General features: G+C 40.5%; 4 protein-coding genes across 4 annotated transcripts; 3 read left to right on the plus strand and 1 right to left on the minus strand.

The window, feature by feature from the left end:
- Positions 1-280: 280 nt before the first annotated feature.
- Positions 281-3,774, plus strand: LOC138051140 (ras-related protein Rab-13-like). The gene is made up of 3 exons (XM_068897297.1): positions 281-647; positions 949-997; positions 2,989-3,774. Exons 1-3 carry the CDS (start codon positions 500-502, stop codon positions 3,338-3,340), a joined length of 549 nt encoding a protein of 182 aa, XP_068753398.1. The 5' UTR covers positions 281-499; the 3' UTR covers positions 3,341-3,774.
- Positions 3,775-5,950: 2,176 nt separating this feature from the next.
- Positions 5,951-9,127, plus strand: LOC138051137 (ras-related protein Rab-13-like). The gene is made up of 3 exons (XM_068897295.1): positions 5,951-6,234; positions 7,772-7,820; positions 8,522-9,127. Exons 1-3 carry the CDS (start codon positions 6,009-6,011, stop codon positions 8,934-8,936), a joined length of 690 nt encoding a protein of 229 aa, XP_068753396.1. The 5' UTR covers positions 5,951-6,008; the 3' UTR covers positions 8,937-9,127.
- Positions 9,119-11,750, minus strand: LOC138051138 (ras-related protein Rab-8A-like). Its single transcript, XM_068897296.1, has 3 exons — positions 11,562-11,750; positions 10,819-10,867; positions 9,119-9,956 (listed from the first exon to the last, which is right to left on the minus strand). The coding sequence occupies exons 1-3, from the start codon at positions 11,716-11,718 to the stop codon at positions 9,566-9,568; spliced, it is 597 nt and encodes a 198-aa protein (XP_068753397.1). The 5' UTR covers positions 11,719-11,750; the 3' UTR covers positions 9,119-9,565.
- A 425-nt stretch (positions 11,751-12,175) lies between these two features.
- LOC138051142 (ras-related protein Rab-10-like) lies at positions 12,176-19,336 on the plus strand. The gene is made up of 3 exons (XM_068897299.1): positions 12,176-12,373; positions 13,468-13,516; positions 18,040-19,336. The coding sequence occupies exons 1-3, from the start codon at positions 12,217-12,219 to the stop codon at positions 18,455-18,457; spliced, it is 624 nt and encodes a 207-aa protein (XP_068753400.1). The 5' UTR covers positions 12,176-12,216; the 3' UTR covers positions 18,458-19,336.
- Positions 19,337-22,708: the final 3,372 nt, after the last annotated feature.

Below are 22,708 nucleotides of genomic sequence, written 5' to 3' on the forward strand. Positions count from 1 at the left end.
TATTTATATCTCGACGAATACCAAATATTTTCTTTCTGTAAATCAACCACCGAGAAGTCCGAACTGGACTGTTTTGCACGTTTACTGCAGTGAAGAGACATTGGGGAAAAAGACAGGAGTTTTCAGAGCGCTGAAAAACTTCATTTTGTTCAACACAATAGGGGGTATTTTAATACATGAGACCGGGACGAACTGAGAACGGTATGATTATTTTACCGCGGCATCATTGCGGGTCGTCTGTGATAGACAAAAGGAAAATTTTCTCGCGTGTGTTCGTCCTATTCTTTATTGAGAGAATAGCCATCACGTTATAATTACAAACCTCAAACAGGTTAAACGGAACAGTGGCTCAAAGCAGACTTGGTATCGGCACATCATTGGCATCATTTGTCATGAGGGTCCCCGTTCTAAATGTCAAAGGCCTCTATTTATTCTAAAATGTTAATCACGTCAATGATATCGGATATTCAGTGAACAGTAACGAAGTTGACTTTACAAAATGGAGATCAATTATCACTTGTTGTTCAAAATCCTTGTCGTGGGGAACTCAAAATTAAGAAATTCAGAAGTCTTACATCCGTTAGTCGAGAATTCGTTCCCTTCATCGACTATTGGTGTGAATTTTGAGAAAAAGAAACTTGAAATAGGTGAGTAAATGACAAACACGACAAACATCTCGATCCAATGTTGTTTACTGTTGTTACACAGGCGGTGTTCGATGTTCGATGTCTGGCTCTATGAAGGGCATTTAAATCATCCCTGACATTCCTATTTGAGACCTTTGTTTTCTGATCTGTGACGGTTACCAGAATTCTGGCGAGAAAGTAGAAAGTAAACTTCGCATCCTCTAGGTCTTCAGCATGGTTTTCTGCTGTCGGTACGTAATTTGTAAGTAGCCGAGCGTTAAAACGTGAAAATTTTCTAATTGCTTGATTTTGCAACCCATAGACGGAAAGAAAATCAAGCTACAAATATGGGACATAACAGGACAAGAAAGGTGAGTTCAATTGATATATGACAAGCTTGTATTGCTTGTATTGACGGAAAGAGCTGTTTGTCTTTGAGAGTACGCTTCCACTTGAGGAATAGTTCAAGCATTGCCAACGAAAAAGGAAATTTTTTAGGAAGGACGAGTTTTCATATCATGTCCAAGCATAGTCTACTAACTATGGTCCAAGCGACCGAAAGTTGCTGTAGCCCGTTTTGGACAGTTCGAATTTAATTACTGCATTCTCAGTCTACATGTTTTAGTTTGCTACGATGATCACCAGCAATAAACAGTCCTGAGATTTTGCTTATTCGGAACTTAAGAATCCACCCGCGAGAAAAATTGTTTTTTGTACCACCACCGTCTTGACGGCTTTCACCAAAAGATGACATTTGCTTTTAACAACTGTACTGATTAATTGGCACTTTACGCATCTTTAATTCTGAAACGAATCCAGACCCTCTAATTTATTTCGATTGTTTAAAAATTCTTCCATTGCTTGAGTTTAAAATTATACTGTATTGGTTGAGGTCACACTAAGCAGTTTACTAAGGTAAAAACCCTTAACTATGGTATAAAAAAGGTAAGCAAAGTTTACTATGGTAAAACGCATAAGCTGACTTTTACATTTCCCAGACGTTTCCTTGTCACAAGAGTGCTACTCAAATGTCGAGTTGATGACAGACAGGAATTTTCGAGTTCCGTCGCGTGAGTCTTAACACAACAACTTAATATATTTCGTGACGGCGCCATGGATCGTGAAGGTGTTGTAGCTTCGATTGTGGCTCTATTGTTTCTTATCGTTGCAATCCGTAAAGCTCAGAGATTTAGATTTCTGGCTCTTTACCTTGTTTTTGAAAGGAGGCAATTTGATCTCACCAATGCTCTTCTCACGACCAGAATTAAGAGATTACAAAAGCGAAGAAGAAGGAGAGGAGCTTTAGCAAGACGGAGGAGAGTGGCGGGGGTATATCCGAGACCACAAGGATGGTTTGAAGAAATGTATGAAAATCCCGTCATGTTTTCGTTATTCGTTAAAAGATTATGAGGGAAGGAGATAGAAAGCGCATGTATATAGAGGGCACACGCAAATTCAGCAAAGTCACGAAATGCTTCTCAAAATCATGACAAGATGACACCTAAATAAACAAAGTTTAGATAAACATTAGATAAACCATGCTTTTTCAGATGGTTTTACCATAGTAAACTTTGCTTTCATCCGACCGCCGTTGCTAACGCAACAGACTAGAATTGCGTTTACCATGGTAAAGTGAGAAAAGCCGGTCACATTGAAAAACCCATTTACCATGGTAAACTTTCGTTTACTATGGTAAAAAAAGCTCAAGTGTGACCTCAACCATTGTCACGTTACTGTTTGCGGAAACTCTTCAAGTAGATCCTGCAAGAGATATCAGCAAACAACGTGATCCCTGCTTTCAATTATTGCATTGATTGGACCTCTAGCATGATGCTGGGTTGCTAGCTAAGACTTTGTCGCACTTAATTTGTTAATCATTTGTTATTGGCACTTTTACTTTTAGATACTTTTGAGATTGGAACTTTCTCGCGAGATGTTTTGTACGAAAACATTTAAGGTGTAGCCTCCCACGCAAACGTTCTTAGGGGTTCGTCACGCGTTCCTACCCCACAGGAATGATTGCGTGACGAATCCGTAAGAACGTTCGCGTGGGAGGCTATGTAAGATGTCGATTGTTTTGGAATATCGAAGAGCTCAGTAGTCAGCCGTCTCTTCCGTAACCCTAGGGGGCTCGCCCCATGGGCTTTTTTTTAGAATGAGACAGCTGAAATTTCAGACTAAGGGCTCAGGAGTGGGCTGAGGAAGGCTCAAGTATTTCAATACGTCGTGAATCATTATCTATTTTCGCTTTTTGAACCGAATCTGGGAACATCGGTTAACATGATCGCCGTGAAATTATTTGAAAATCAGGAGCAATTAAGATTGATAAAAACAATATTTGTCACTTTTTCTGACACTTTAGTTCCCAGGCCATGACGATCAGTTACTACCATGACACCCATGGCTTCCTCCTTTTGTATGATGTCACTGATGAAGCATCTTTCCAACATGTCATCGATTGGCTCGGTATTATCGAGAGTAATGCGAATGAAAAAGGCTTTCGGAAACTCCTGCTTGCAAATCAATGTAACTTAGAAAAGACGAGACAAGTTAGTAAAGAGCGAGGGGAAAAGCTCGCCCGAGAGCACGACATGAGATACGTAGAAAACGTGAATCTTGAAACGGCTATCAAGCATTTAACGGAAGACATTTTGGACAAGAACTACCGGGAACCATTGACGGAAGGGTCAGAACTATTATCAGACTTTGAATGATCAATTTCATTAACTGGAAAGTACGATGAAGACCTATTCTCCCTCAGAAAATGTTTCAACTTTCCAAAAGGACAATTAGAGAGAGAAATTGGGAAGCGTGTTTCTGGCCTGGTCCAGGTTTCTCGTTTTAAACATTTCAAGCAAATTGTAGCAGAAGAAACTTCTTTTAACACTCTAAAATATCAACAGTAGAGTCTAAAAAAACGCACGAAATCGAGCATACATTTGTGCTAAAAGCAGATCATTAAAGTAAAGTTGTTGTAGAGGAAATTCCCAGGATAGACTGCAGTCTACCGCCCGCTTACGCGAGGCGTGAAGCTGTCGAATGTTGTGAGTAAAACTGTGAGGTCGGCCGGAGGCTCTCTCGTGCCTAGACTGATATTTATCGCCGAAGGTTCATTTTGAAAGTTAAAGCAAATATTTCCAACCTTTCAGTGTTGAGATTAGTATCTGTGTGTATGCATGTCTTGCAGCCCTTTTCCCAGAAAAGCCAAATCACTTTGAGACCCGATGCATAGACCCACGTCAGGAGCCCATCTGGAGCGTGCAACTTCCATACAGCGTTTGTGAAACGGTGTTTTCACAAGTAGGTTTAAATTTTAAAGAAAACGACAACACTCTTGAATTTGCAAAACATGTTTCGACAGAAACTTCTGTCATCTTCAGTTGATGGATTTACAAAGCGTTAGAAGTTGAATTTATAAGTAGGAAAAATGCTAATTAGACTAGCCTTTCCCGCGAATTAGGTCAAAAACCAAAGGCAGTTCCGGTTCGGTGACCCTATGACGTCAGCTTAATTTCTTGTAATTGGTCATCGGGCTCCTGTGGGAGTCTCATTCGCGGGAAATTCAATCTAAAAATAAATCGGTCTGTGAAAACGTCGTTACACGAACACAGCAGAGCCTACAACATAGAGTTGTACACGAACACAGCAGAACACAGAACACACGAACACAGCTGAGCCTACAACATAGAGTTGTACGCGAACACAGCAGAACACAGAACACACGAACGCAGCAGAGCCCACAACATAGAGCTGTACACGAACACAGCAGAGCCTACAACATAGAGTTGTACACGAACACAGCAGAACACAGAACACACGAACACAGCTGAGCCTACAACATAGAGTTGTACGCGAACACAGCAGAACACAGAACACACGAACGCAGCAGAGCCCACAACATAGAGCTGTACACGAACACAGCAGAGCCTACAACATAGAGTTGTAGGCTCCGGGTCATTGGTTCCTGCCCACGTTTAAATGGCATCCGTTTTATACGTATGAAAATTACACTTACAGCCCATTATCAGGATGAAAGTTTTCATCCTTTTTAGATTACTTATCCAGCTAAGAAAAATAAGCTTGTATACAATTCAATACTACGATTTTGGCTACTTTTATGTTCTCTTACTTCAAAAATTAAACTTCGTTCCCAAGCCTCGAAACTGAATGAGGGGCCCTGGCGTCGACCGATAGTACAGCCTCGTTCCCGGGACCTCTCCCATCGCTTAGGGCCCAAAGCAAAGTGAGAATGAAGAAAGAAAAGTCATGAATTACCACTGAATTACTAACTTACCGGTACATATATAACCGCCATATTCAAGACCGATTTCCACACTCCTGGAGCCAGTTGCTGGAAAGCCGATCTGAGCTAATTCAGAGTTAATTGTGACTGAAAACCTTCAAGTTGCTATTCAGTCAACTTGGATTGCCTCAGTCATATTGGTTTTCAAAAATAGGCACAATAATTGGCAGTACGCTCCGAGACAAAATAAGCCAACTCATACAAACTGCGGTGTACTTAACTTCGGATCCAAAGAAGACATCTCTAATTGGTAATTAGAACCGAATTGGACACCAGCAGTCCCGGTAAGTTAACGGGCCCGGTTGTTCAAAAGCCGATTAACTTAATCCAGGATTAGCGTAAACTTTTGTTTCACGTTTTCAGTTTCTTTGCTTATTTTTTCTTTTCAAGATTGACTTCTTCTAATGTAAAGTTTTGCCGAAAATCAGTGTTGAACAGCATTTGGGAGTTGAGAAATAAACTCCTTGGTTAATTGTTAATCTGGGATTAGCGTTAATCAGCCTTTGAACAACCGGGCCCAGAGCAATTTCATTCAAACACATCACGCATCCTCTCTATTGATCAAAGTTCTACGCGCAAGAATTGTGACATCGTCTGACGTCTCTGGCAGGGTGAAGCAGAAAGTATTTGTGAGTTTTTTTTTCCTCACCGAAAGGAACCGAGAAAAGGGCTGGCCTGAAAGTCCTGAACAGTTGTAATCTTTCACTCCGGTTTAGGAGCACTTCGAAGAAAGGGCTAATGAAATGATTGCTCCTGTCATCCCGTTGTCCCACAATCACCAACGAAATATTGCGTTATGAAAGGGTCCAAAAAGAACAAATAAAAAATTCATTAATGGGAGAGCAACATTAGACTCACGAATACTTTGAGCTTTCTTTGTTTTTCCTTTTTGAAATCGTCCCTGGACATTTTATTTTCCGATTTGAAATCGATAGATCCTGTGACCGCAGGATGTTCTCGTATCTCCTTTTCTCTCCTCTGTTCTCGAATTTCCTTGTAACTCTACCGAATTGGAGTTGGATTTCACTGAGCAACCAAATCTTCTCGGCTTGTGATATTCACGTAAATATGCTTTTGTCATGCTGTCAAAATTTGATCAAAGGTCTTGGAATGAACCAAAAACCCCACAGACGTATCATTGTCACGACATGGCGAAACAGTTCGACTTTCTATTCAAACTACTTCTTATTGGTGATAGTGGTGTTGGCAAGACAAGCATAATATACCGATTTGTGGAAAATAAATTCGAATCTTCATTTATTACGACTATTGGAATAGATTTCAAAATCAGGACAGTGGAGCTTGGTAAGAATTCAGTTTTATTGTATACAAGAGTTCATAAATCTAAGGTGGTGAAGCGTTGATAAAACTGTATCTCGGCAAATGTTTAATACAATTAACTTGTTTGAATTTTAGCTCTCTCGCTCTTTTGCTCCCCCCTCACACGAAGCACCAATATTTAAATTTTGAATCATGAGAGAACTGTGTGGCAATATTAAGATCGGTATGAACGTGTTTTGCTTCTTCGTTGAACTAACACGCGAGAGTCAACTGGCTCACGCGCGGGAGAATTACACCATGATGACGCCTGTTTCCGGTTCTTGTGACACTGTGTAGTACGAGAACAGACTGTTTCAGGGCTGCAAAGCCATTAGCCGATGGCATAAATATTGCGGCTAAACTAAATTAAATAACGCTAACCAGCGTTAGGGAGCAACTAGGAAAGCTATGGACTGTTAGTCAAGCTGATGGAGGCTGGAACTCATTGAAGCGAAGACGTCAGATCATCATCCTGTGAGCTTTCAAGTCGAAGGTTTCGACTCTATTTTTTTAAAATGTATTTATCCACTTTATTCTTTTTGAATTTTCGCGCCTGTTACAGATTTTAGACTTTGTAAATAATCCTAATTGTCAGAAAAGTGAGAACCTTCACGCTATCGTGTCAAATGTGTCAATTAAATGGCACCCACCACACAAGGGAACACGAACATTTCACAAAGTTTGGCTCAGTTTAGTTGATTATTTGATTATCTACCAAGCAATCGGTCGTTAGACCGAAAAAAACCCACAAACACATCACGGAAATTACAAGGTTTACATGGAAATTCAATTCAATTCTTTATTCACACTATACAAATAATACAAAGCATTTACACAGAATTTATATTGTAAATAATAAAAAAAGAGAAGAACAATAATATTAGGCCATAATATAGGCAGTTAATAGGTGTACGGTATCCAAAGGAGCAGAGCTTTCCAGGATTTAGGGGAATGGTTGGTATGTGCGCGTGGGTATGTGTTCATTGGAGGGGTTGGTTAACTGATTTTGTAAAAAAATGAGGTGCGCAAAAGGAAAGTGAAAAATCTCTGGCCAGATCTTAATTCGCTGCCATTGAACACGCACAATTTCACCGAAAAGGTAAGATGAAAAACTGAATAACTACAGAATTAACTACGAATGAGTTAAGTTGTAGTGCTTATTATCTCAAGAAATCTATCTGAGTGTCAGCCGTAGGTTTGACATAGGCCCCGGCACACAACGAAAGAGAAGAATCCGGCCGTGACCAACGATCTACGGCTACTCTTCTGATTGAAGGTTTAATCCTCACCTTGTTCCAATAATTTTTCTCTTTTCATGGGTGGGCCCGTTAGCGCTCTAAGACTGACGCTCGAGTGGATTTCCTGGGATTTCTAGTACTCAAACTTAGGTATCCCTTGGATTAGCTAATTCTATCGTCATCCAATGCTAAGCGGCCAAGTTACCTAATAAATCAATCGATTATGTCAGTCAATCAATATGTGCTGCGCATTTACAGCGTAGATGTCTATTATTGCTTTACAGAGGGAAAGAAAATCAAGCTCCAAATCTGGGACACTGCTGGACAAAACAGGTATTGATTACAAATGAATTAGAGACAGGGGAATAACTCCCGATTGCGGGTCTTTCCCCGCATGATGAATTGTTAGCCGGCAAAGTAGTTTGGTGGTTGGCATTGATCAGAACTTGTTTTTTCCTTTTTTTTTTCTCTTCGATCGAGGAAAGAGGGAGATGGAATTTAAACACCTGAAGCTCGGCTATCAACAAAAAATATCAAGAATAGGTCCTCCTATAGCTACTTTTTTCCAGGACGCAACGTGTTGTCCACTTAATCCTCCATAAGAAGGGTGCGTGGCCTTCCTAGAAAATAACAATAAATCAGCCTTTTTGCGGTGACCAGATTACAGCATGAAAGTGACGACAAATCTTAACCGATTACTTCCCGCCACAATATTTTCTTCGCAAACTGGCACTTTCTATACACTCAACTCTCTTTCCATCCATATAGTGCAAATGGCGTAGGAAGAAATTCAAACTGAACGAAGCTTTTCAAAAGTGATTACCAGTGCATTGATGCATAAGAGGCACAGAAAGGGAAGGTGGAAATTGAAAACCCAGCAAGGATTGTTGGTAGGGGTGTCCCTTCCAGCTAGTTCACCAGAAGTTGCTCTAAATCAATAACGAAGAGAGAATCTGTTCATTCATGGCCTTCTTTCTTTAGGAGGGACCAAAAAAGAGTCTAATCCCTTGTGAAATATAAACCTTTCATTCCAGATTTGACACGATCACCTCTTCGTGTTACCGTGGAGCTCAGGGCATTTTGCTTGTGTATGACGTCACTGATGAAAAATCGTTCAGAAACATTCCAAACTGGATCCGAAAAACCGAGCAACTGGCCAGCCCAGAGGTTCAAAAACTGCTGGTCGCCAACAAATGCGATCTTAACAAGGAAAGGCAGGTGACCAAAGAGAGAGGTGAAATGATGGCGCAGCATCACGATATTCGCTACAAGGAAATGAGCGCTTATTCAAATTGGAATGTGGAAGATACCTTCTCGCTATTGTTGCGAAAAGTGTTCAGACAAACCATCAAAGGGGAAACTGTCAACAGCTTTGCGCAGCAGACTGTTTCTTTATCAGCGGTACACGAGGAGGCGTCGCGCTGCAATGTTCCTTGTTGCACGGAGTAGATAACATTCGAACTTCTACATCAGCAACAGAAGTTTATTTATTGCTTAAGATGTTTTTGATTTTTCTGACACCAAATCTAACGATGACGTATGTCTATTTGTGAGACAAGTTGTTGTAAGTGCGAAAAGCTGGTTTCACAAAGTTTGGAGGGGTACAAAAAGATATTAAAACTTAAGAAAACTTTTGAATAGCTCCCTTTGGTGTTTACTTTATTGCTCAAACTACAATTAAGGTAAGCACTGAGAAAATATCAAACTTGCAACGAGTATTCTGCTGGGAAATAGATCAGAATGAAAACCTCTGGGCCGTTTTCATCTGATGTTACACCAATGAAGCAAGAGCCTGGTTTGAAGTTTAATATTATCAAACGCAGAAGAAGTTACCAGAAAGGAAAAAGGGTGGTCAATTACACCTTTCACCGGAATTCCACTCCAGTCGCTGGTACCTCTCACTTGCGCGGGATCAGCCACGGTCGCTTGTGCTTTAGACGTGCAGTATTTAATAGATAGTATTTACTACGGCGTTGAGGTTTGTTTATATCCAGGCGCTCGGCTTGGTGACTAACAGTTAGAAAATCATATATTCCATTGGAAAGACTAGTTTTCATACTGAGTATACAACATCTGTTTTAACACCAACATCCAGAACTGCTTGAGTCCAGCCCTATGTTTTCGTTCCCAATCATGGAACTTTCACTTCTCCCTTTCGCTTTCTGTAAAATGTTATTCGCTAAAGTTGTAAATGCGTCTTCAATATGCGCGTTTGACAAAGCGCTAACTTCCACATACGAAATTCCGAGCGTATCAGCCAATGATTGCCCAGCAGCTTGAGTGATTTTGCGTTTTTCTTCAAGATCACACTTGCTTGCTACCAGGATTTTATCCACGTTTCTGTTCGCATTCTCTGCAATTTTACTCATCCATTTCGTCACGCTCTTGAAGGACGCCTCGTTTGTTACATCATAGACAAGCATTATACCCATGGCTCGGCGGTAGCATGCTCCCGTGATGGAGTAGAATCTAGAAAAACAACAGAACTGATTAACTATGCAACAAATTCCAAACGAGACAGGGCTGTTGTAGCTAGGTACAGAAAGACACTCGGAAGGTTCTAAAAATTTCTTGTTATTTTCTTATAATAACTTAATTATTTTTGTTATAACTGCAACAAAAGAATCCTGTTTTGATTGCGAATCCGGCCCTATGGTTGGCACTTCAATAATAGTAGGTGACTTCGACGATATCTTTGCTGTAGTAACGTTTAGTCTCAGTAGGTTCACGCAAGCATTTCCTCGCAGTAACCCTATCCAGCGGTTTTCTCGGTGAATTTTAACCAGGGGTCATGCTGCAGTTCTAAGAAAACCCCTATAACCAAATGGAAGAGAGAACAAGAACAATTTTTCTCTCACACGGTTTTAGACGACCAGCCTAAAGTATTGTGCAGAAAAAGAACAGTAGTTAGTCATTTATTAACAGACTTGGCGTACGAGTATTGTGCTTCCCCTGTGACTTTTAATAAGATCGTAAGCAGCGAAGTGTGTCATCGTGTTTTTAAATCTCTGCCAAATTTTGAAGACATGTGTAGGTAGCCCCAAGATATTTGTGCACTTCGAGTTTATTACGCGCGAGACTCCTCGTCATTTCATGCCTTTATATTACGCGCGCTGTGATTGGCCCATTTAGACTTACGGCCCACATAATTTAGAAGTGTTTGGCTTGATTCCGAAGATGCAATACCTCGTTTTCTCGGGCATTACTGCAGGTTACGGCTCCTTGTTTTTCCCAATTCTGGCAATAGCAACATTGCGCATGAATTGAACTAAAAAACGCTGACCTCAAGTTAAAACCAGTTAGTAAAATGTCTGTATCCGTTGTTTCATACCTTTCTTGACCAGCAGTATCCCAAATTTGAAGTTTAATCCTTTTACCGTCTGTAAAGAGAATTAAAGACAAAAATCGTTTCGTCGCAAGCAAAAGCTTAATTGTCACATAGAAGTCCTGTTCTCGTTTTGCATTCCAGTGAGTTGATTCCAGTCTCGTGACCGGAAATGTGCACAAAATAACCAAAACGAACACTAGAATTTCGCGCTGATTCCAACGTTCCAACTGAAATAATCGCCAACGCAATGAACAAAAATTATCTTGGAAACACAAATTACAAAAAAAAAAGATCTAGTTGCAAGAGATTAAAATAACTTTGCTCTAATAGCATACCGGTTCGAATTCCTACAATGTGTCTGTCGATTCAAAGATTAAAATTTCTGTCGAAAAAACAAAAATTAAATGACGAATCTATCCTGTAAACACATTTGAAGAATGCAAGTTTACAATGGATTTCAAGATGTCTGTTTATGATTTATGCCAGGCATACCCGCGTTAGATTACTGAGTTGATAAGTTTGCTAGTTTGATAATTTGTTTGCTAGTTTTGATAATTTGATTTACTGATTTGATAGAGTTTGCTAAAGCAGGTTGTCAAAGATAGAGGTACGTGTTCTTCAAGAGAGTTATTTTGCCAAACGAAACGTACGAATAATACCCATTGTGTGAGTGTGAACTTAAACTACGTTCAATTACATCAAATCGATCCTTATTCACTACTGTAGTATTATGCAGGTTTACTCACCGATGTTTACTGTCCTTAATTTGAAGTCTATTCCAATAGTACTGAGGTATGATTGAGAGAATGTATTTTCCACAAATCGGATCAAGATACAAGTTTTCCCTACTCCACTATCTCCAACTAGAAGTATCCTAAAAAGGTAGTCATACTTCTTCGACATCTTGAATCGTCCGTACAAAATGCTGATTGCGTTACTTGTAAGACACCACGTGTTATGGCCCTTCATTCCTCGCGTTCTGACAGTTCATCGTTGAACTGCTTCCAAGAAGATAACGACGGCAATCTAGAATAACGGATCTTGAAAAACTTTTTTACCTTGTGCATGAGCCAGAGACTAAACAGCATTGAAATGCATTATTTCTTTCATGGTCAAATCTAAAGTGTGCGCGTCAACCTTTCTCTTTCTTTATATTCTTTATCCCAAAATTAAATTTTAAACGCAAATAAATTTGTTTGGAATTGACCACAAGGTTAGGTATGTGTGGCATGATCTCAATTAAAGGAGAGTGGATCGTAATTTTCTTTTCCTCGTTGGTTAACCTCTGCCTATTTTCATCGTTTTCCTTACATAATTTCCGGTTCCGGTTTACGTGTCACGGAAGTTTTGTTACCACTCCCAAGCGTGTTTTCAGTTTGTAACGCAATATGACAGATAAACATGGCGAAGAACTTTGACTTGTTCTTTAAGCTGCTACTTATTGGTGACAGCGGAGTTGGCAAAACCTGCATAATATTCCGATTTGCTGATAATACGTTTAACCCAACATTTATTTCGACAATTGGGATTGATTTCAAGATCAGGACGTTAGAAATTGGTAAGTACTGAAGGTCTTTGCCGTTTCGTCCAAAGTTAAGAGCAAGTAAATGTCCTTTGGTGATTAAACATAGAGGCCTTTCACATCACATCACATTTGTTTTTCTTGAGACTAAAACCCTATAGTTTGTTCAGTTGCTGGGAGCATTTGCCTGTGAAGACATTTCAAGATCAAGCTGATTTGATGGAATTTTCATTTTTGCACTTGCGCGTATTGTTCATCTTGCTTCGTTAAGCGTGAAGGTTTTTTCTATTTCTTAATTTTGTTAAACTTTGGAAAAACATAAGGCGTTTAGGGTGATATTTCTTTTGACAGTCGCGGAAAGAGAATATTTTCATTTGGTTTCCTTATTGCAAAATTATAACAGATGATTATACAATTCCCATGAAATATTAAATCCTACCTAATCTCGATCGGTCTATTCAAAGTATGAACTTATTTGAAAATATCTTGTGAAATATGGCAGGATTTCGTTACAAAGAGCGCCAGAGTCGTGCCAGAAACGGTACTTATTTATAAGACACGAATATTTATTGATCTATTCTTGTCATATGACTTTTAAAAGTGTCCTTGTGCATTTCTGTACCATTGTCAGACATGCAAATTCTCATCAAGTTCGCCAAGGTCGACTTCTGGTATGTCGCTTTTCGACAAACATTCGATTTATTGAGGGAATTTTTCAGTTGGCTGCCCCTCTTTCCGTGAAGCGGCCACTTGTGTTTTCACTAAGATACTTTAAACTGCTCCGCTCTAAATTCCCCTGACGTCAATAGTTACCAGACTGATCGGATATTCAAGCAACATTCGTTAGAGTAGCATCAAGATATTACACTAAAAACTTTTTCACAGTTGCATTCAATTCAACCATGTGTGTACTGTTGTTTGTCCATCGTAATTGATGAAGACCACAAACTTTTCATTTTCGATGTAACTAATTCGCGACGGTGATGATGGGCACGAAGATACTCGCGAGAAAGAAACTGAAAAACTTAACCTCGTTTTGGTCAGCGGTATTCAGTATCTTTCTTCAATAATTCAGGTACATACCCTCTCTTACAATAACATACTCAGTTTGATATCCCTTTTTATTTCAGAGGGAAAGAAAGTAAAGCTTCAGATCTGGGACACTGCAGGACAAGAGAGGTAGGAATAAATTGTCTGAGTTCTAAAACAAATAAAAACTTTCCCGTGTTTGTGTAACACTCAGTTCAAGAGGAAACTCCTTTCATTGGTTATGCAAGAGCGCATGTACCTACGTAGCAAGCGTTTCTCTTTCGAAAGAAGAGCTCCCAAGCGATTTTCCGCAAACTGGCCGCGCGAAAGCTAGGGCAAGAGACCGAGGAAACGAGAAGACCTCCTATGGGAAAACGCCCACCTTTTCTTGACGCGCGCTGATTGACGTCTTATCAACAAATTAGCCAATAATCATATTTATCATATGGCCCGTACGGCTCCGAGCGCGCTTTCATATTAAAAGTATTGGGAAAACGGCCGTATGAGAGCCGTACGCATTAGCGCGAGCAGGGCCAGAAAAAGCCGTACGGCCCTGCTTAGGAACACATACTGATCCGCGCGGGGCAATTTTAGAGGATTTCGTCGCTTTTTACATCAAGTTATTAACATCCAGAAAAGCAAATCCAAACAACATATTAGATAAATTTTCTGTGCAAATTTTTGTTACTTGTTTTGTCCAAACTTCATATTCTGAGTGCTAGTGTAAAGAGCCCATATGATAAAATGCTTATTGACTGAGTTTAGGTCGGGCCGGACCGGAAAATAATTATTTGGTCTGTACGCTATGACCTCTGGCCAAATATTAGGCTTATTTAGCAACAGAAAGGGAACGCCAGTGGCAACGGCGCGCGCAGAAAAATGCCAATGAGAATTAAGAATAGAGTAGAATGACTCTTTTCTGCTTTGTTCTGAATTCTCATTGGTATTTTTGGTGCTTGCGACGTCGCCACTGACTTTCCCGTTCTGTTGCTAACGTTCTGGCCCTCCCACTCAGTACATAAACCTTGCTAACACGTGTTGACTTCGCTCAAAACAAACCGAAGCACCGAGGAGACACCAAGCGATCAATGCAGAATTTGTCAGTGTGATTTTTAAAGTTAATCTGTAACGGCAGCTTCTCAGCTGGCTAAGACTGAAATAGTTAAACCGAGAATGAAATAGTTAAACCGAGAATTTGTTTAAACCATCGAAATAACAGCCAATTTTCAAAACCTGTGCGCAATCCGTGCGCTAGTAAAATTCGAAATTTAGGAACGTAACTCGCACAGAGTTCGATGGATAGTAAGGCCGCTAAATGCATAGCCTGTTCCAGGCTCCCAGATAGTCGGGAAAATGAAAACAACTGCTTGGGAAAAGCGAGTGGGGGCTTGGGTCGAGGCATTTTTTCTCTTTCCCTAACCACCTGGGCCCGGTTGCTCAAAAGCCGATTAACACTAATCCCAGATTAAAAATTAACCAAAGAGTTTATTTCTCGTCTCTCAAATGCTGTTCAGCGCTGATATTCGGCAAAACTTTGCATTAGAAGAAGTCGCCCTTGAAAAGCAAAAATAAGCAAAAGGAACTTCCACCAAACAGTTGAAAACGTGAAACAAAGGTTTACGCTAATCCTGGATTAAGTTAATCGGCTTTCGAACAACCGGGCCCTGGGAGCCTGGAACAGGCCACTAAATGCAAAACTCCACCAAAGCAGACCATGAAACCATTCAAGAAGCAGTGCGACTTGCTGGCTATTTCTTGGTCCGTGCCTTGGTGCAAAGTGGTCGACGAAATGAATCGTACTATTTAAATCTCCTGGAAATTACAGGAAAACCTCCTCGCTAGTTTTATAATCCAAAGTACATTTTTGGTCAAATCGTCACGAAATCGTAGATGAAATAGCAAATAAAAATACTCAAGAAAATCTCATGACTGTGCAAAAGAACCGCTTTGTTCTCACAATAAGAGAAGATTTAACAGCAGCGTAATTGTCTTCATCTTGTCGCAATTCATGATATAGGACTCAAGCTTACATTGGGCAAGGTAAGCAAAGAATTTGACGAATACAATATTTACAGTTTATTTCCTTGATCCTCAAACAGTTATGGATTTTGATAGTTCGCAGGTATTTTAGTAATTCATCCTGCGTAAATATAAAGTATCTTTTACAGGCAAACGAAAAGCTTACTTCAGTCCAGTCCAAACTTTTCGACGACAATAAGCGCTGCCAAAGTTTTGTTAAATCACGAATCGTTTGCTTTTAGTGAATTATGGAAACACTTATCCATAGCGGCTTCAGCTGACGCGTAAATGATGTTGAATTTTCCTTGGTGGATCAATCGTCCAAGCAGTCCAGATTTTCATTTATATCACAGGCTGTCATTACCATAGAATTTACTTCAAGAACTTCATCGCGTATGATGAGAAATCACGATGATACTCGAGAAGTCTGCCAGTGTTCTTCGTTTTCTTTTATTTCGAACTCCGCAGATCATGACAAACGTCTGAAAACTTAAGCTTTTCCCAATCCTGTTGGCAAAACGGCCATTACATCTATACACTTAAAAAGATGGCGCATTGACAGTTCCTTGTTCCCTTTTCAATGTAAAACCGAGACCCGATTCGCTCAGCTTCAACACAAGATTCAAAACCTTTCCAATCTTCCGCCATTGTCTTTGTCACGCTAGAACTATTAACAAGTAATATTTTGCTCAAAAATTTGTTACCTATCAATCATTATGACTGTGCCACAACAATCAGAAGTCCCCGTCCGTGGGCGAACGGGTTTTTCAAAAATATTAATAGGGAGTCTTCTTGCAAGCGTTCCCTCAGTCTCTAGCCCCAACTTTCGCGCGGCCAGTATGCACATCGTTACTATCAAGAGATAACAATAACAATACATAAACAAGATAAAAGATTGAGCATTCATCCCGCTTCAGTTTTTTTTCATAACTGTACTTTTCCGTTGAATGTTAAAGCCTCGTTTTCATATGATTTATAACGGTCCGTGACCCGATCGGAAGCTTTCTGCGCCGGTCTTCTCGCAGACGATCGTAAACATCGCAGGGAAATAATGCCATTTAAATCTGAAGCAATCTCAGACAAGCGTACCACTAATCCTCTGCAAAGCGAGGAGAAAAAGCCAAGCACTTACCTTACTTGTGCACGATATGACACTTGTTTTAAAGCGAACAATAGTGTGTCGCCGATAAGCCAGAGATCAACTCAGACACACGTTTCCATTAAAAATTGTCTTAGTCGGAAGCGTCGTAATGGTCTGGAACGTAGATCTACAATCCGGGTCAGAGGACTTTGGGACACTTGTCAAATTTGGGCGAAAAGATGAGAATTTACTGTACATGCTTTCGTCGTCATATGAGCAACGTGTGTTCTTCTTTCGCTGCCTTTAGAAGGCTTAAGCCTGGTTTCCATATGATCTGCAACGGCCTGCGATCGGTCTGCGACACGATCGCCGATTGGTCTGCGCCACGTCGCAGACATATGGAATCATCTGTCCCCGGCGTCTGCGGCGATCTGCGGCACCCTGGTTTGTCAGTTTTTAACTGTTATGTGTTACCCTCTATAAATAAAGTTGTTACTTACTTACTTACTTACCCTGTCTGGATAATCGGGAAAGTTGAATCTAGTTCTACTTTCCCGACCATTACGACGCTTCCGACTAAGACAATTGTAATGGAAACGTGTGTCTGAGATGATCTGCGTCCTATTCGGCGACACACTTTTGTTCGCCTTGAACACGTCCAATCAGACTTGAAGTAAGTGCGCTCCTTTTTCTCCTCGCCTCGCAGAGGATTAGTGGTACGCTTGTCTGTGGTCGCTTCAGATTTGAATGGAAACATTTGCCTCCTGTGTTAATGATCGTCTGCGATAAGACCGACGCAGACAGCTTCCGATGGTCGCAGGCCATTGCAGATCATGTGGTGTGCACCCCAAGCACCCTCCCCCTAGATCCGCCATTGCGTTCTAAACAAATATGGCGTCGAGATCGATGCATGTGTTTCTTTGTCAAACTTTATGTAAAAAGTAACCTTTAATCTTATGGCCGCACTAATTCGCGTACTCCAAACTGTAAACGGCAGGTCCGACGTTTGCGGTTTGCGGTTTTATAGGAAACCCAGAATCTAATCAAATTTAACCGGGCATGTATACGAAGCCGGCGTTTAATCAAGAAAACACACGATGTGTTCAATACGTAGGTTTTTATCTTATGAATAAGTAAGGGCAGTTTTGATGACGACAGCCGTTTTCACTCGAAAAGGAGGAGGAGAGACCATTGTTTTTTTTTTCTCATTGCAAACCTATAGTTTTGAATTGTTCCAGTCGTCGTTGTATCGTCGTCTTGTTAGGCTTCCTTTTGGTTTTCTTAACACCCTGGGGGAGCAGGGATTGCACAGTGGTGACAGCACTCCCCTCCCACCAATGTGGACCGGCTTTGATTCCCAGACTCGGCTTCATATGTTGGTTGAGTTTGTTGGTTCTCTTCTCTGAACCGAGAGGTTTTCTCCGGGTACTCCGGTTTCCCCTCTCCTCGAAAACCAATATTTGACTTGATTTGCGTTAATTGTTAATTTTATTTGACAGTGTTCCCAATTAGTTCTCCAACGGTAGAAGATTAGACACTTAAAATTCCTTTCCTTTCCTCTTTTCGACATCAGATTCCACACTATCACAACAGCTTACTACCGGGGTGCCCTTGGCATCATGTTAGTGTATGACGTCACCAACGAGAGCACTTTCCAGAATATCTCGAAGTGGATGAGGAGGATTGAGGATCACGCTAATGAAGACGTAGATAGGATATTAGTTGCGAACAAATGCGATCTAGAGAGTGGAAGGCAAATCACACGCGAGAGAGGAGAAATGTTGGCTAATAATTACGGCGTTCAGCACGTCGAAACAAGCGCACTTTCAAGTGAAAATGTCGATCGAGCTTTTATTCTCCTTACGCAGCAAATTTTAAACAGAGTCTGCCCGCCTGTTCAAGAGGAAGCGGTGAAAAATGGGAAGGGAAAGAGGAAACGAGTTAAACTCAAGAGATCTGGCTCTCCACACAAACCGTGCTGTTCTTGGTAAAATTGCAGGCGTGGTATAGATAGTAAGCACTTCCAGACATTCCAACCCTCACTGAAATGCTCGAAAAACATGATGCCATCATAATGTACAAAAGCCTAATCGGGAATCTCACGATTTGATGTGTTGCCTCCCCCTTTCCCGGTTTATCATGAAATTCTGAAAACAAGGAAAAAAATTGCTCATGTTAAGTTTTTTTTTTGCGATCTGAGTGTAAAACGTCTTAGCCTTGTCTCGCCCAGTCTCTCCATTGAACACCCCGTGTTGTGCAGCCTCATAAGGCTAGCAGTCCTACTCCATTTAGCAGCTCCAAAAATGGCGGACAAGCATTTGTAAGAATAAAGACCTTATAGAATATAGAATACCACAAAAATGATGTCAAAATGCAGGAAATGCCTCTTGAGAGAAACTAAATTTGCAAAATTTCCTGGGGGGAGGGGAATACCCCCGGACGTCCCTGCAGGCTCGCGCCTTCGGCGCTTAAAAATACTCCCTCTTTCCTTCAAAAGGGGTTGGAATGTCTGCACTTCACAGTAAAATCAGCTTCCTCGCGGAGGGTTTTGTTACACGGAGTCTGTTTCTTTACCCTGTGTTCTTATTTTCTCTGGCCCTTCAACACAACTTGTCCTTGTGCGAAAAGTTGCAAGCGGATATTTCTTACTAACTCGTGTCACACCAGTTTCTGCCTCTTAAGTTCAATTATTTTTAATACATGAGACAAATATAATAGACCAGTTTGTGCACAAGATAATCTTATAGACATATTGGTGCTCCGCACAGTTCTCTTTGCAACGTAATTGACTTTTGCCACATAAAGTGAAGGAAAGTTTATTCTGCATTCTTACTTTAATTTGCGGAAAATAAATTTTATCAGTTAGCTACCATAACAGGTCCGTTGACTTGTTTTAAACCGGATGCATACCTGCCAACCACCAGAGTACAAAAATCTGGAGACATCTAAAAATCTTTGCATTGTAAGGATGTTATTTTCGACAATATCTGAATACTGTCCGAAAAACGCCCGAACCCCTTCCGAATGTTCCCGACGTTTCTCGGTTAGAACAGCAATTGCTATTGTTCCCATAACCGCGCCAACTTTCTACCACGTATTGTGCAATTTGATTGCCTGATTTCTGACCAATTACGGTGTTAGGCCATTTCCGAGTTCCTGTCTGCCTCCTCTTCAAAGTGCGACGTTTTTCTTATGAAAATTAGTTTTCATTCATATGTAAAGTAGAACTAATTACCATCACAAAAACTTCGCACTTAGACTCGCTTTGAAGAGGAGGCAGACATGAACTCGGAAATGGCCTATTTGATTGCTCTGTTTTACGTTTTCCGAACCAGAACAGCTCAAATGAGAGCACTAGAATCCACTTCTTGTTTTATTTTCCTTTTTGACATCTCGAAGATCACGAAATTAATGAAAAAATTTGTTGAAAAAGGCCACGGTAGGTATTTCCCGAAAGATTTGGAGCTCTAATCGGGAGACCCGGAGATTTGATGAAAAACTTGGAGACTCCTGGGAAAACCGGGAGAGTTGGCAGGTATGTCAGGATGGTTTAGCCTACATTAATTGAATTAAAGAGCATCAACTACCTGTTGTACAAATGTAGATACAATCGTACTCAAAGGTAAGAGTCTGTTTTGTTTAACCGAAAATGTAAACTGGCCCGCAATTGTTGCCTCCCAATTCTTGTTACCAGCGACCACCATAAATACAGTCGGCGAGGATCTAGGAGTGGCTCGCTGCAGGCTGTCATACCCGCCCACATCGGTGCAAATCTGCAAAAGACTGGAACTAAGCGAAGCGCTTGCGCTTTGTTTTTGCACCTATCAATGTTTAGCCCCAGAGAGAGGGGGTCGGGTATAGGGTGGGGATTTGACATTTTTTAAATCCCCACCCTTGGGACAAAATAATTGGTCAAAATGTCCGCCCGGCGGCAAGTGAAGGTGGCAAAATGTCCTTTGTACGCCTGGGGACGCCTTGGGGTGCGCCACATATGATCAAAATCCCTACCCTGAGGACAGACCTCACGATCAAACTCCCGTGGTTAGCCCAACCCCTCCCTGGGGCTTAACATTGATAGGTGCATTTCAATATGGCGGACGAGCCCGAAGATAAGACTTTTCTTCAGGACGTTCTTGCGGTGGAAGGCGAGAAAAACAAGAATGTGTTGTTGTCTTACGTGAATTTTCTTGGCGGTGCAGCCAGCAAAGTCAAGCATATAGCTGATGTTGATGTTTGGCCAGATGTACATCGTGTAAATCGACTTGTAGAAGTATGGACCGTCGTTGGGTATTCCGTTGGTGTGTTTACCGTTGCAGGGTCTTTTTTCTTTGCAGTAAAGGCATCGAGAGAGTTGTCTCAATGGAGAACGTTGTGGAAATTTAGGAGAAATACTCTTCTTAAAAAAGGAGGATAAATAACTATCCCAGACTTTCATGGAAACGTAAATAGTGCAAGCACGTGCTTGGGCCAGGGTTAAGATCATGCGTGTTGACTCCTTCCATCACTTTCAACGGCGATAAAAGATAACCTTTGAGGTTTACAATTTAGCTCCTTATAAAGTTATTAAACGTCGCCTATCGTTTTATGTTATGCGAAAGCCCTGAAATGACATTCAAGTCATCATGAATAGCATCAAATTCGGACATTGGGACGAGTGACACTGACACTTCTGCGTGATCTTGCACACCTGTACCCAAAGGTCACACAGCTGTATCGAATATCAGTTTCACAGAAAATGTTGGTGAAAGAGAGGATCGTGCAATCATGAAAGATTAAAGCTACTACCTACACAACTGTTTCATGGAACAAATATCATGGCTGACTGACATCAGTCTCTAAACTTAGAGAGCTGATCTGTGCACAAATTGATGAAAGACGTAATGGGAGAATAGAAAATGGTTTGAACCCAGGAGTTACATACCTGGATGGAATTTGATCGTCTGGGTCAAAGTAGTCCTGATGAGAAAGGATTAAGTTTTCCCACCCAGGTCAGAGTTTTTCTCTGTCCTTGTGTAGGTCCATTTCCATTAGTAGGGCAAACGCTCACATGGTTCATATGCCATAGAAACTTAGCACTTCACATTACACTCTAATCAGTTAAGTCTAGTCCTGAAAAGGACTGTCGGCAGTGGCTGACGTTTTGAAAACCTGAGCTGAAGTCACCTTTAGAGTCAAGGGACAGTTGGAAATTCAAACAAATGAAGTGATGCTCTGGTCTGTGTTGTGATTGGTAGTTGGAAGAGTAATGTGATTGGTTTCTAATCAGTCAGCTGAGAATAAATTACTGAATATTGAAAGTGCATTGCATAATGAACTATGAAATTTGAATGCAATATACTGGATGATCTGAGTCTGAGCAATGATGCTTTGAAAAATTCAAAATTTTATAAACAATATGAGATCATTAGCACTTTTGCCACTCAAGAATTTATCAGTTTTTGATGGCAAATAACTGGCTAGTTGTCAAAACTAAAGGGCTTAAAACTGAAGATTAACTAAGTTTAAAGTAAATCTGTAAATACAGTAAACACCCGCGTATAAGAACCTAGTGATTTAAGAACCTACAGGCTGAAATTGGGCATTTTAGTACCCAAATATATAAGAACCTATTTAGGCTGGCAAAGAACAATAGGTTCTTATACAAAAAAAACACTCTTATTTTGTAGCTAAAATACTGGATTTTAATTGATAGCAATTGTGAAATTTCTGAGAAACACCATGAAAATTATTTGTTTAATTGAAAATCTTATAAATACAGAGTATAGAATACTGTATAAAATTATACTGGTGTAGCCTTGGGACTTGAATCTGTATCTAGAGTGCCCTGACTTTTGCTCCTGTGAAATACACGTTACTGCTTGTCTTTTTCAGTCCAACTGTAACAGTGATACCCAAAGAAAATGTTTGTTCTTTCTGTGCTTCAATCATTTAGGAATTTCGATCCTGACATTCCCTAACTTATGGTAGCCTATGATACTGAATTTATTATTGTTTAAAAAATAAGGCTTGGCATTTTTGCTGTTTAAAATACAAATGTTCAACCATTATGACACAGTTCTCTGAATGGTATCACTATGACAACTCCTACAAATAAGAACCTACTAAGAACCTAATCAGCCTGAGTTCAGAAAAACTACCCCAAAATATAAGAACCCATTCAGCCTGAACCCAAAAATTCTAGGTTCTTATATGCGGGTGTTTACTGTATAGTAGCACAAGGTCATCTACCTTCTGAGAGAAAA

Source organism: Montipora capricornis, chromosome 6 (genome assembly GCF_036669925.1).
Source record: "Montipora capricornis isolate CH-2021 chromosome 6, ASM3666992v2, whole genome shotgun sequence".
Classification (NCBI taxonomy): Eukaryota; Metazoa; Cnidaria; class Anthozoa; order Scleractinia; family Acroporidae; genus Montipora; species Montipora capricornis.

Coding starts and splice junctions, on each gene's coding strand:
- LOC138051138 (XM_068897296.1), bottom strand. CDS start 11,718: ATGTCGAAGAAGTATGACTACCTTTTTAGGATACTTCTAGTTGGAGAT. Junction 10,868..11,561: donor ATTAAGGACAGTAAACATCG/GTGAGTAAACCT, acceptor TTCTCTTTACAG/ACGGTAAAAGGATTAAACTT. Junction 9,957..10,818: donor GATACTGCTGGTCAAGAAAG/GTATGAAACAAC, acceptor TTGTTTTTCTAG/ATTCTACTCCATCACGGGAG.
- LOC138051140 (XM_068897297.1), top strand. CDS start 500: ATGGAGATCAATTATCACTTGTTGTTCAAAATCCTTGTCGTGGGGAAC. Junction 648..948: donor GAAAAAGAAACTTGAAATAG/GTGAGTAAATGA, acceptor TGCAACCCATAG/ACGGAAAGAAAATCAAGCTA. Junction 998..2,988: donor GACATAACAGGACAAGAAAG/GTGAGTTCAATT, acceptor CTGACACTTTAG/TTCCCAGGCCATGACGATCA.
- LOC138051137 (XM_068897295.1), top strand. CDS start 6,009: ATGCTGTCAAAATTTGATCAAAGGTCTTGGAATGAACCAAAAACCCCA. Junction 6,235..7,771: donor AATCAGGACAGTGGAGCTTG/GTAAGAATTCAG, acceptor ATTGCTTTACAG/AGGGAAAGAAAATCAAGCTC. Junction 7,821..8,521: donor GACACTGCTGGACAAAACAG/GTATTGATTACA, acceptor CTTTCATTCCAG/ATTTGACACGATCACCTCTT.
- LOC138051142 (XM_068897299.1), top strand. CDS start 12,217: ATGGCGAAGAACTTTGACTTGTTCTTTAAGCTGCTACTTATTGGTGAC. Junction 12,374..13,467: donor GATCAGGACGTTAGAAATTG/GTAAGTACTGAA, acceptor TTTTTATTTCAG/AGGGAAAGAAAGTAAAGCTT. Junction 13,517..18,039: donor GACACTGCAGGACAAGAGAG/GTAGGAATAAAT, acceptor TTTCGACATCAG/ATTCCACACTATCACAACAG.